Source organism: Oryctolagus cuniculus, chromosome 5, assembly GCF_051225735.1.
Source record: "Oryctolagus cuniculus isolate XC-2025 breed Fujian yellow rabbit chromosome 5, ASM5122573v1, whole genome shotgun sequence".
NCBI classification, from domain to species: domain Eukaryota; kingdom Metazoa; phylum Chordata; class Mammalia; order Lagomorpha; family Leporidae; genus Oryctolagus; species Oryctolagus cuniculus.
In genome coordinates, this window is record NC_142871.1 from 164,457,124 (window position 1) to 164,469,254 (window position 12,131).

Here is a 12,131-nt window from a genome sequence, read left to right on the forward strand (position 1 = left end):
TGCCACAATGCCAGCCTCAGTAAATGTTCTATGTGGTAGGAGAAGGGAGCTTATGATTGTTTATCAAAATACCGTGTATTGATCACATCTCTCATTACCCGTGGGTTTCATTCATTCATTCATTTTTTTTTTTTTTTGACAGGCAGAGTGGACATGAGAGAGAGAGACAGAGAGAAAGGTCTTCCTTTGCCGTTGGTTCACCCTCCAATGGCCGCCGCGGCCGGCGCGCTCATGCCGGCGCACCGCGCTGATCCGATGGCAGGAGCCAGGAGCCAGGTGCTTTTCCTGGTCTCCCATGGGGTGCAAGGCCCAAGCACCTGGGCCATCCTCCACTGCACTCCCTGGCCACAGCAGAGAGCTAGCCTGGAAGAGGGGCAACCGGGACAGAATCCGGCGCCCCAACCGGGACTAGAACCTGGTGTGCCGGCGCCGCTAGGCAGAGGATTAGCCTAGTGAGCCGTGGCGCCGGCCCATTCATTCATTTTTATTTGAAAGGCAGAGAGAGACAGAAAGAATTTTTCCATCTGTTGATTCACTCCCCAATGTCCATGTAGCTGGGGTTGAGCCAGGCCAAAGCCAGAAGCCAGGAACTCAGTCTTGGTCTCCCATGTGGGTGGCAAGGATTCAAGCACTTGGACCACCACCTGCTTCCTCCCGGGGGCACATCGTCATGGGGCTGGGACGGAAAGCAGGACACAGATTCAAACCCAGGCACTCTAATTTGGGATAGGAGTGTGTCCCAAGCAGCATCTTAGCAGTTGTGCCTACTGCCTGCCCTTCCCATTGATTTCAAATTCCATCTTCATCTTACACGAAGATCTAATGTACACTAGCCCCATCCATGTATTTGTGTAGTGCTGTTTCAATATTAGCATTAACTATAGCTTCATTTCCATTAGCGATCATCACAGCAATGCACCATTTAAAGAAAGAGCAAACAGACAGCAATAAGCAGGGGGTTGGGCTAATCTAGACTGGGCTGAACTAGCCAGCTCTGCTTCAGGTGAGAGTACCTTGAGAGATGCTCTCTCTCCCTGCACAGCCACGGAGGTGCTCCCCCTCCTTTGACCTGTCATCTTGCTGAGGCATGTCTTTCTTGCGATGATACAAGAGTTGTAAGAACATATGCTCAGTTGTGCAAGTTTGTGCAACCCCCTGCTCACAGCCCTTCTAACAGCCCATGAACCAAGCATGCACCAGCTCAAAATCAAGAGGGAATTTCTACCATTAGAGGGAAAGTCTGCTAGTACCGTGGCAGAGAATGCAGATGGATTGGGAATAAAAACTCAATTTTAGGGCCAGTGCTGTGGCATAGAGGGTAAAGCTGCCACCTGCAGTGCCAGCATCCCATATGGGCACTGGTTCAAGTCCTGGCTGCTCCACTTCTGATCCAGCTCTCTGCTGTGTCCTGGGAAAGCAGTAGAAGATGGCTCAAATGCTTGGGCCCCTGAGCCCACATCGGAGACCTGGAGGAAGCTCCTGGCTCCTGGCTTCGGATTGACGCAGCTCCAGCCGTTGTGCCATCTGGGGAGTGAACCAGCAGATGGAAGACCTCTCTCTGCCTCTCCTTCTCTCTCTGTGTAACTCTGCCTTTTAAATAAATAAATAAATCTTTAAAAAAATAAACTCAATTTGCCATTGGGTAAGTCCTCCAGTTGACCATCTTTTTCGACATTTTATTTTGTTAGCTGCATTTTCATTTTTTTTTTCCAGGCAGACTTTTGATATCAGCATTGCAGACCTCTAAAAACTCTGCGTGGAGTTTTGGTTGCATTCGCATTGACTGTGTGGACTAATTTGGGTAGAATTTGCATCTTCATAATATTTAACTTCACATTCAATTAGAAACATTGTGGATGCTTTCATGTATGCAGTTTCCTCTTACACCCTTTAGAAAAGTTTATTTTTATCATAAAAATAAAAAAGTAGAGAGAATAGTGCAACGAATACCTAGTTGCACATCTCCCAGACTCAACAGTAGAAAGGATTTTGCCACATCAGCTTTGTCTGTTCTCTTTTCCCCTATTTTTTGCCTTAGTATTTTCAGACAAATCTTGGTCATCATCTTACTTTACCCCTGTAATATTTCATCATGCATATTTTTAAATATAGGAAAATACATATGTATGTAGTTATGTGTGTTTGCATTTGTGTGTGTATCTGTGTGTGCGCATTATATGTGTACATATATCATATATGTACATACTTATATACAAATATATATATACACACCTACATAGATGGGGGTTCTTCAATAGGTTCATGGTAAATGAAATTCAAAGATTTTTATTTTAGTAAAACATGTGTTTCAGATGACACTGAAAATGCATATTACAAACAAGTGCGTGGATTTCAATGTTTTTCAGCAAAATAAATTCATACCTTTAATTTCACTTTTCCACAAACCTTTTCAAGGACCCTCATTATGTATAGTCACGTGCCACATAACGACACTTCAATCTCAGCCGACGGCGGGTGTGGTCCCTGGAGATCATGTGACTAGCCATGTTGTAGCTGTCTTAGTTTGTGTAAGTACACTCTATCACGTCTGCACAACAATAAAATCAACCAAGACACATCTCTCAGAGCATGTGCCTGACATGACTGCATGATTATTTATTTATTGACAGGCAGAGTGGACAGTGAGAGAGAGAGACAGAGAGAAAGGTCTTCCTTTTGCCATTGATTCACCCTCCAATGGCTGCTGCGGCTGGCGCACCGCGCTGATCCGATGGCAGGAGCCAGGTGCTTCTCCTGGTCTCCCATGGGGTGCAGGGCCCAAGCACTTGGGCCATCCTCCACTGCACTCCCGGGCCACAGCAGAGAGCTGGCCTGGAAGAGGGGCAACCGGGACAGAATCCGGCGCCCTGACCAGGACTAGAGCCAGGGGTGCCGGTGCCGCAAGGCGGAGGATTAGCCTAGTGAGCATGGCGCCGGCCAATGACTGCATAATTATTAAAGTCAATAAAAACCAAACAGTTTTTCATCAAATCTCCCCCAATGCATGAAAAATATCTTTTGCATATCTTTATATTTGAATCAGGCTCCATAAATTAAACTTGGCTCGTATGTCTTTTAGCTATTTTTATTCTAGAGCAATGTTCATTATATTTTTTTCATACTATGACCTTGTTTAAAATGCGGAACTTTCCATATTCTGAATTTTGCTTGTTCCATCCTCAGGTGTCATGAAACATGCTTCTTTCATCCCTTTGATGTTTTCTGGTGAGCACTTAATTAGATCTCCAAGCCTAGATCAGATTCTGCTTCAAATATTGTGGGGGAGGGCAGAGGCAGGGTGAACAGAAAAAAAATACTTCCTAGGTCATGCCATGTGCTTCCCAGGGCATTCGACTAAAAAGAGATACCTTGGGTTAGTCCATAGGATGAGGTTTTGCTAGTCTCATTCATCCATTATGAAGTTTGCCCCTCTAACCAACAATTTCAGCCTAGAACCATTATTTCATTAGAATTGCAAAATGGTGATATTCTAATTCTATCATTCCTTCTACAATTATTAGCATCAATTTGTTGTCTTGAGGTAGAATTTGGATACCTCTCTCTTCCTTACTGCTCAGTTTTCAGATTAATGAACTGGTTCTTAGCACTTTAGAAAGGTAGCCAATGCATCTTTGAAATCATTATGAATTTATAATACTGAAATATTCGGTGTGTTCTTGGTCTTGAGAGCAACTATTACTTTTGATATTTAGGTTTTTTCCGTCCTTGCATGTGAGAGTCCTTTTTAGCTGGCTCAAGTTCCTTGTCATGGCTTCCAGAATCTTTGGTCATTTGCTTGTCTTCCAGCAGGAAGAAATAATTCAGATTTGTCTTCCACATTTCCTCGCCCACAGCTGTAATGAGTCATTTCTCTTGAAGAGCCCAGGTACCTCTGAGTTGGAGGTGGAGTGGGCATAAGTGGAGAACGGTAGTTAGAGACCATAATTCATGCTTTTGGGTACACATTGCTATGACTTTGGTTGTGTTTTCTTGTTCTTTTTGGGGAACAGAGCTAGAAATTGCAATTTATTTATTGCATATAGATAAGAGAAAATGTTAAAGTCACTTTATTAAGGTAGGAGTTGATATATAGCAAGCTATACATATGTAATTATAAAACTTGATAAGTTTAGAGATAGGTGCACAATTATGAAATCAACACAAGAATCTACACCATAAAAGTATTGATCATCTCCAAGTTTTCCTTATTTATTATTATTTTATAGTAATAATATTTAACATAAGATATGTTAACAAATTTTAAAATAAATTTCAATTTTTGAAAATAAATTTTTAAAAAGAAAATAAATCACTACTGATATTTTAATTTGATTTAGAGCACAGAGTTTAAAGCCTTTAAGGTTTATGCTTTTCTTTGCAGCTTTGACAGGTTTTTGTGTCTTACTTTTCGAGATAATGTCTTTTTAATAAACATTATAGTCAAAGGGCTTGATATTTAGTCAGCCTGCGAGTAGATGCTGCCTTTTTTTTGCTGGTTTGGTTGCTTTCATTTACCATGTTTGGTAAGTCTTTCTTCAGTTCTGGGGACTTTTTCTCTTCTTATCTGTGGCCATTTCCTACTTTTCTGTGTTCTCTTACCAAAAAAAAAAAAAAAAAAAAAGGAAGGAAGGAAGGAAGGGAGGGAGGGAGGGGAGGGGGAGGGGAGGGGGAGGGGAGGGGGTGGGGAGGGGGAGGAGCCCTGTAGGCAGATGGGGGTTTTCTGGATGTCTTCCTTGCCTCTTCTCGTGCCCCCACCCCCTTTGCATTTTTTTCTCCAAGCATCCCTCAGCTCTTCCAGAGATGCTTATGGGACTCCTTCTGGCCTCCTCTTCCGTATAGTGAAGTCAGAGGACTTACTGTCCAGCCACTGCCAGCATCAGCAGGAATAAGGAAGGCAGATGCATGGATCTGTTATCTTGACTGAACTAACTTCAGGGTTTTCTTTTTATTTTTGAACATAACTGTACAAAGTTCATATATGAGTTTTCATTTTGCTACAAAAGCAGCCTCAATATCATCAAGAGTTCTTCCACAGTGTATTTTAATGACTAAATGACTATTACATTGTGTAGAAAAATTGGGGGGGATTTCCATTTTGTCCCCAGTTTTTTACAGCATTTTAAGTAATACTGCGATGAACAAACTCTACATGTACATTTGGATGCACCTTTTAATTATTTCCACTGAATACATAGATTCATAACCTTATAGATCAAAGACCCTGGGTATTTTTTAAGTTAATGATACAATTACCAAGGTGCTTTTCAAAACATTGGAACCATTACAGTCTCAGCAGTACATTGGCAGTTCAGCACATGTTACTGGTGTAAGTCTAATCCACCCACATATGCAAATTACAAGTATATTCATACATTTACCCACAGCTAAGAATGATGCTCCATTCTCACATTAACTTGCAGTTCCTGGACTACTACCCAAAGCTGTTTTCATATTTTTATTATTTTCCATTCGTGTTTCCTCTCTTGTGAACTAGCTGTCCTTTGTTAACTTTTTAATGTTCTGTATGATTTTCTTATCAATTCACTAGAATTCTTTACATCTAGGGAAAATTTACCAACATTTCCTATGACTTCAAATATTTCCCTAGTTTGTCACATACTTTAAATTCTATTATATCTGAAATTCAAAACTTTTATCTTTGCATTGAATAAGATGTACTGATAACTTCATTTGTGATTTTTAAATTACTTTTGTTTGGATGAAACTTTCCCATCTATAGATCAAATATTCATCTATTTTTATTCTTGGTTTCCTGTGCTCCCAATATTTGAATTCAGATTTTAAATTAATTTGTAGTTTATTCTGACGTACAGAAACTTTACTTTTCCCTAACAGCCTATTTTTTCATCTGGATTTAATGAATCTCTAATCATTCTTCCTGGTAGTTCCTTTATTATAGACTAATTTCATAGACAGAAAGATACATGCACACAGCCATATCTGTTCCTGGGCTAGTTGGATCCATTGATCTGTTTTTAGATCGATTGTTTAAATTATAGTGACTCTAATATCTTACAGAATAACTTTATAAGCAACTTACATTAAAGGAAAGCATTCTAGTTTCTTCCTTCAAAAACATTCCCGAATGGCACTTCCAGACCTCATTGGTCTTACAAGGAGATTCTGTCTCAACAATATTTTGCGTGGTTTGGCTAAGGCATTTATTATTACAGTAGTCACAAACCACTATTGTAAGAAAATGAAAATTCCCCCCAGTAGCCCTTCATTTTCCAGACATTTTAGTTGATAGCCATCAAATCAGATAGTAAGCACACAGACTGTGTGCATTCAAGCCCCTTCATATACAAGGGGGCTTCAAAAAACCAAGGAAAATGGGCTCAACAGAAAGTGTGCATTTTCTACGAACTTCTGGAAGAGCCCTTATGTATCCTCACCTTACTGTCTTTCAGAATAAAAGTATTCTTCCATGTATTTAGAGATCCTGACCTCAAACCCAGTTTTCACTTCTTTGTGTATCACCTCTGCCTGGTTTCCCTTGAGAAACGAAGCTGTAGTTTTTCTGTACAGAGAGTACTGCTGGAACCCTGGCCCCCGCCAGAACTTGGCCAGGCCAACGGTTCAGATGCATCAAGGCTTCCACTTTCAAGTGCGGAGGGGAGGCTGGGACACACTGGCTCTGTAACTCTAGAATTGTCTAGAACAATAACATGGCTTTGGGAGAAATGAATGACTGATACACAAAGCAGGGGTGAATTTCCAGGTAATAGAGTCTGGGTGAAGCAGCAGGAACTCCAAAGGGAAAAGAAATCACATACTGCATGACTGCCTTTGTCTAAAATTCTAGACAGCTCCCAAGGGCAGAGAGCCAATTAATGGTCAGATGTGGGTTGAGAGGAGAACAGGGAGAGAGTGAGGATGGGAGTAAGGATTCTGTCTTGATTGTGGACGTGTACACTTCACCAGCATAGTTTATCAGATGCTGAAATACACAGTTATCCTTTGTTATCTACAGGGGCCTGGTTCCAGGAGGCTCTGAGGGCACCAAAGTGCACAGATACCCAAGTCCCTTAAATGAAATGGTAGTGTTTGCCTATGACCTATGCTCATTTCCCTGTATAAATTGTCTACATTATTTATAATACCTGAGATTATGGAAATAGTATGTAAATAGTTGCTGTACTATATTGTTTGAGAAATAATGTCATACATGAAGACTGGGCATATGTTGAGTATAGATGACTTTTTTTTAGAATATTTTTGATCTGTGGTTGGCTGACTCTGTAGAGTTGGGCAAGGATACGGAGGGCTGACTGTATGTATGTATGGTTGGGGGGAGGTTACTTGTGTGCACGCTGTAGTTAGAGCACAAAATAGGACAGATGGTAGGCAAGAAATAAAAGACAGAAAGAGGCAGACACAAGAAAGTGGAGGAGATCAGACAAGACCTGGGAATTACCAGTATGTTCAGTGAAAACCATGATAAGCTCTGGGACAGGGATCCAAGTTGTTGAGTTGCATAGTGTTTCTCACACCTTCCTGTGCACACGAATCCCCTGTGTGCATTGTTAATGTGCAGGTTCCGACTCAGTAGGTCTAAGAAGGGGCCTCAGATTCTGCATGTCTCACACACTCCCAGGCAAGGCTAATATTGCTGGGTTTCAGCCATTCTGTGAGGAGTGAGGGCTGGAGCATTTGTCCTCAATTTTGGTTGCATATCAGCATCACTAGGGGGCTGCAAAACAAAGCCAAATCTTGTTGTCCGGATCTCACTCCCCTCCCACCCCCAGAGACTCTGGCTTAGTTGGTCTGAGACTCAACTCGGATGAATATTAGGTCTTACGACCTCTCTCCAGATGATTTTGTCCACTCTGCTCATCAGGCCAAGGTTGAACACTGCTACTCTAAAGAGAGTGGTAAAAACCTCATTAGAGAATGAGGACAGAATCCAGGAAGGAATGGGGATGGCAGATGACTTGGGCCAGAGGAACCTGCTAACCTGTGTACCCACTCAGAGCCAGGATGGACCATGTTCCACATATGTCAATTTACCTGAATGTGTCACACACCTGTACGGTCCTGCCTGTGTTCAAGGTGTTTTGCTGCTTTCACACCGGTTCTAAGGACAAGGACTACAGTGGTTATGGACAAGGTAGATAGGAAGGTGGCCTTTTGTGATTATAGCCACAGGCAAGAGAAGGCCTATCGATGGAGGAAGCCAACCAAGAAGGCTGGGTAGGCACACAGTTCCCAGCACATCCACAGGGAACTTTTTTCTTAAAAGGAGACCATCTCCAGCCTCCCTCCTCCTCTTGTGATCAGCCACACAGCGGGCATGCCAAGGACGCTGCTGTCTTCTCCCATGTCCCAGATTTGGTTTTAAAGATCATTTTCAATTCAGGAAGTCTTCTCTTAACACTAAGATGTTGGAAATTATATCGTGCATCTGCATTACAGCATTTTGATTCTGAAACTAGTGACACACCAGAATCAGAAGACATTTGATGAGACATGTCAATTTAATTGTGCTGCTTGCATTGTCAGGAGCCAGAGTGTGTCAGCATCTTGTTGACAGATGTCATTATTAATAGACTGATCTTTGGTGCTGGTTATATTCAACACTGCCTTAAAAAAATGGGAAACAAGCCATGTTTAGTAAAGCAAAAGACTTTCTTTTCACTGAGCTGATTAAAACGCAGTTAAGGAACAAAATGAACTTGCAAGAATTCGAGGGCAGTATGGTTTGCTAATGGCCATTATGTTCCTATCCCGGTGCAGAGGATGCTGTATACCTGGATGATGAAAAAGAGAAAGAAGAGTATGTCCTGAATGACCTTGGGGTGATTTTTTACGGCGAGGTCAATGACATCAAGAGTAGAAGCTGGAGCTATGGCCAGGTGAGCCCGTTCTAGTTTGTCATTGCCAAGGGCATTCTTACTTAATATCTTTCCACCTGTATCCCTGCAGGTGCCACATAGTGATACGAGACAAGCACAATTTCCTGCTTTTCAGGATCGGAGACTCCAAGACAACGAGTATAAGCGCATAGACTTAGACAGACAACTGCTTAATTTATCAGCTGCAACCACGTATTTTGGTTATTACACTATACAGAGATCAAGGGTTCTGTGGATAACGTAGCATTCTAGTGAGGTGTGCTTTGACCTTTTCATGCACTGAAATCTCATTAGCTCAATCTGGCAAGGACCAACATTCTCCTTGTCTTATAAAGAAAGGGATTTAGATAGTGATGCCAAGAAGACTGCAGGGGGTGTGTCCACCTCAAAGAAAGAACGCATCTTTTTACAAGAGGGTGAATCTAAGAGATAGCTCATTAGAACAGAGGGTGGCCATTTCCTCCAAGGAGGACCCACTGAGTTTTCATGGAGAGCCAGACTAGCAGCAGCAAGCTCAACTCACTGTCTTGATACAAAGTATCAAATGGCATTTCCTTAACATATTAATAATTCATTTCCTAGTAGGTCAGTTTGAAGTCTTCAACAACAGAGCAAACGAATGATATTTTACTGTATTTCTGTAAGGCAATGAAGGGGCTGTGATTTGAAAAGGGTTTTTCATTGACAACAGGAGAGATGAGTGTGGCCTTCCTTGGAGTTTGGTCTGAGATAACTGGAATGGGGCATCATCACTCTGGGTACCCAGGACAGAGAGTTCAGAGTCTGGCCCTGACGGCTCATATGGTACTTCTTGGCTTCTAAAACCTTGCTTTGACTTCTACCCAGACTCTCCCTGAGTCCCTCACTCTCTGGTACAGCCTGGTCACTTGCCCACCCAGCTTCACCCTGACTCCTCGCCCAGGATTGCTGACCTACCTGAATTTCCAATGTCCTATTAATCTATGCTCTAATTCCTTGCACTTTTGGGGGATTCCTGCCTGGCCTAATGGTGCCATGCCCTCCTCTTCATCAGTGGAATAAACCCTTTGACTCTGTCCGTTGTCTGGTGCCCTTGCCTTAGGGCCCCCAAATCCCAGCCTTTAGACAAGGTTCTATTACAGCCCCCATGTGATTGTGGCTAACAGGAAGGAAAACCATCAACCTGGAGAGCAAAGGGAACTGGGCAGGTGCCCTGAGCACATTCAGGATACTCTTTGGCCGTCGTGCCTTGGAGTAGGCACCATTGAGTGAGGGCACTGTTTGTGACTACCATCACTCAGTGAATCCATTGATTCCGGTCCTTCCGCCAAAATAACCAGCCATGGCAGTTCTCAGCAGTGAAGCAGGGAATGACAGTTCTGTGACTATCTCTTTAGCTTTCCACACAGTTGCCATCACGTCCCAAAAACACAACTGAGAGATGATGTTGAAGCAGAAGCGGAATAATGATTTGTTTCTATACCTGAAAGAGTGCAATCAATCGTCCCCTGCTGCATCTATCCCCTCAGTGTGAGGTCTATGCAAAGTTGGTGTCCCAACTGGATTTAATAAGCAAGCGCATGGCAACGAGCCATTAAGATTGTATTTTCTGTCCCAAGTATTTAGGTGGAGGAAAGGTTTCTGAACTTAACAAAACGTTCTGTTAAAATGAGGTACAGTGTAGATAAAAATCTCTGTCTTGCTATTACATTGCTATTTGGTCTTGAGTCCTTTTCGAGAAAAGTCTGGTACTGCCTGTTATTGGCAGTTCTTTCTAAGGACACTGAACTGGCTATACTGTTCTTCCTGTAATAATGTAATCTGCTTTCTAGGCCTTTCTGCCCTCCCTTTAACCCTAGGGGTCTCATTGTTTCAGGAGAGGGGAAGCCTTAGAGAACACTGGCTATGTATGTGAGGTCTCCTACTACTGTGGGTGTAGCTAAATAGGCCTGAAGTAGTTTCCTGTGAAACTGCATTTCCAATGTCTCAGGCTGTTTTTGAAGTCTCTGACTTTGGCAAAGTATCCATTCCTCTATCTTGGCTATTTAAATGCCTTGGCCACCTAAATTAACTGGGACGGTTTTCTGAAGAGCTTCAAATCATACATGACCCTTCAATACATCAGCTCTCTCCTTTTCTGCTTCTATTTTGCACTTGCTTATTCACTCTACTGAAAAATAAAGGAAGACGTCGCCACCCTCTCACATTTTTTTTTTTTTTTTGGACAGGCAGAGTGGACAGTGAGAGAGAGAGAGACAGAGAGAAAGGTCTTCCTTTGCCATTGGTTCACCCCCGCAATGGCTGCCACTTCCAGCGCGCTGTGGCCAGCACATCGCGCTGATCCGAAGCCAGGAGCCAGGTGCTTCTCCTGGTCTCCCATGCAGGTACAGGGCCCAAGCACTTGGGCCATCCTCCGTTGCACTCCTGGGCCATAGCAGAGGGCTGGCCTGGAAGAGGGGCAACCGGGACAGAATCCGGTGCCCTGACCAGGACTAGAACCCGGTGTGCCGGCGCCGCTAGGTGGAGGATTAGCCTATTGAGCCGCGGCACCGGCCTGCCACCCTCTCACTTTAATCTTTGTTACTGAAGATCTGGAGAGATGACCGTACTCATAGGAAACATACATTTCTAAACATCAGCTTAGGATTTCGGTTTGTCTTCAGCAGAGAATATCTGGTTTGCAGAGTGGAAATTAACCAATTTCTCATTTTTCCCCCAAATAGTTTGAAGATGGCATCCTCGATGCTTGCTTGTACGTGATGGATAGGGCACAGATGGATCTCTCTGGCAGAGGAAACCCCATCAAAGTCAGCCGCGTGGGGTCTGCAATGGTAAGAAACAGCTACTGATTATTGGACACGCACCCCCTGCCTCCGTGTAGAGGCCAATTCATTGAGAGCTGCTGAAAAAGTCACTTACACTCAACAACATTTTATTTATAGGATTCTGACTTCTGACCTGCGGGATAGCTCTTGAATTCTCTGAACTTGTCACGTGCAATTAAATATAAAACAAAATTCTTATCTTAGGACGGTTTGTTTCTTTGATTTCAGAAAAAAATGGTGCCAGATTTCATAGTACTATTGACCATTACTCTTTGTAATTTAGCACAATAATTATTAGTTCACTGTTGCTTTTTAGATTTTATTTATTTATTTGGAAAACAGTGACAGAGACACAGAGAAGGAGACACAGAGAGAGAGATATCTCCCACCCATGGGTTCATTCCCCAGATGCCCACAACAGCCAGGGAAGTGCCGGGTCAAAGCCAGGAAC

At 42.8% G+C, this 12,131-nt stretch overlaps 1 protein-coding gene across 1 annotated transcript in view; it reads left to right on the plus strand.

The window, feature by feature from the left end:
• Positions 1-12,131, plus strand: part of F13A1 (coagulation factor XIII A chain) — a 178,110-nt gene that overhangs the window by 66,010 nt on the left and 99,969 nt on the right. Inside the window, exons 5-6 of the mRNA XM_051855142.3 lie at positions 8,758-8,876; positions 11,579-11,686. Of these exons, the coding sequence (XP_051711102.1) occupies positions 8,758-8,876; positions 11,579-11,686 (227 nt within the window). The remainder of the gene's footprint in view (positions 1-8,757; positions 8,877-11,578; positions 11,687-12,131) is intronic.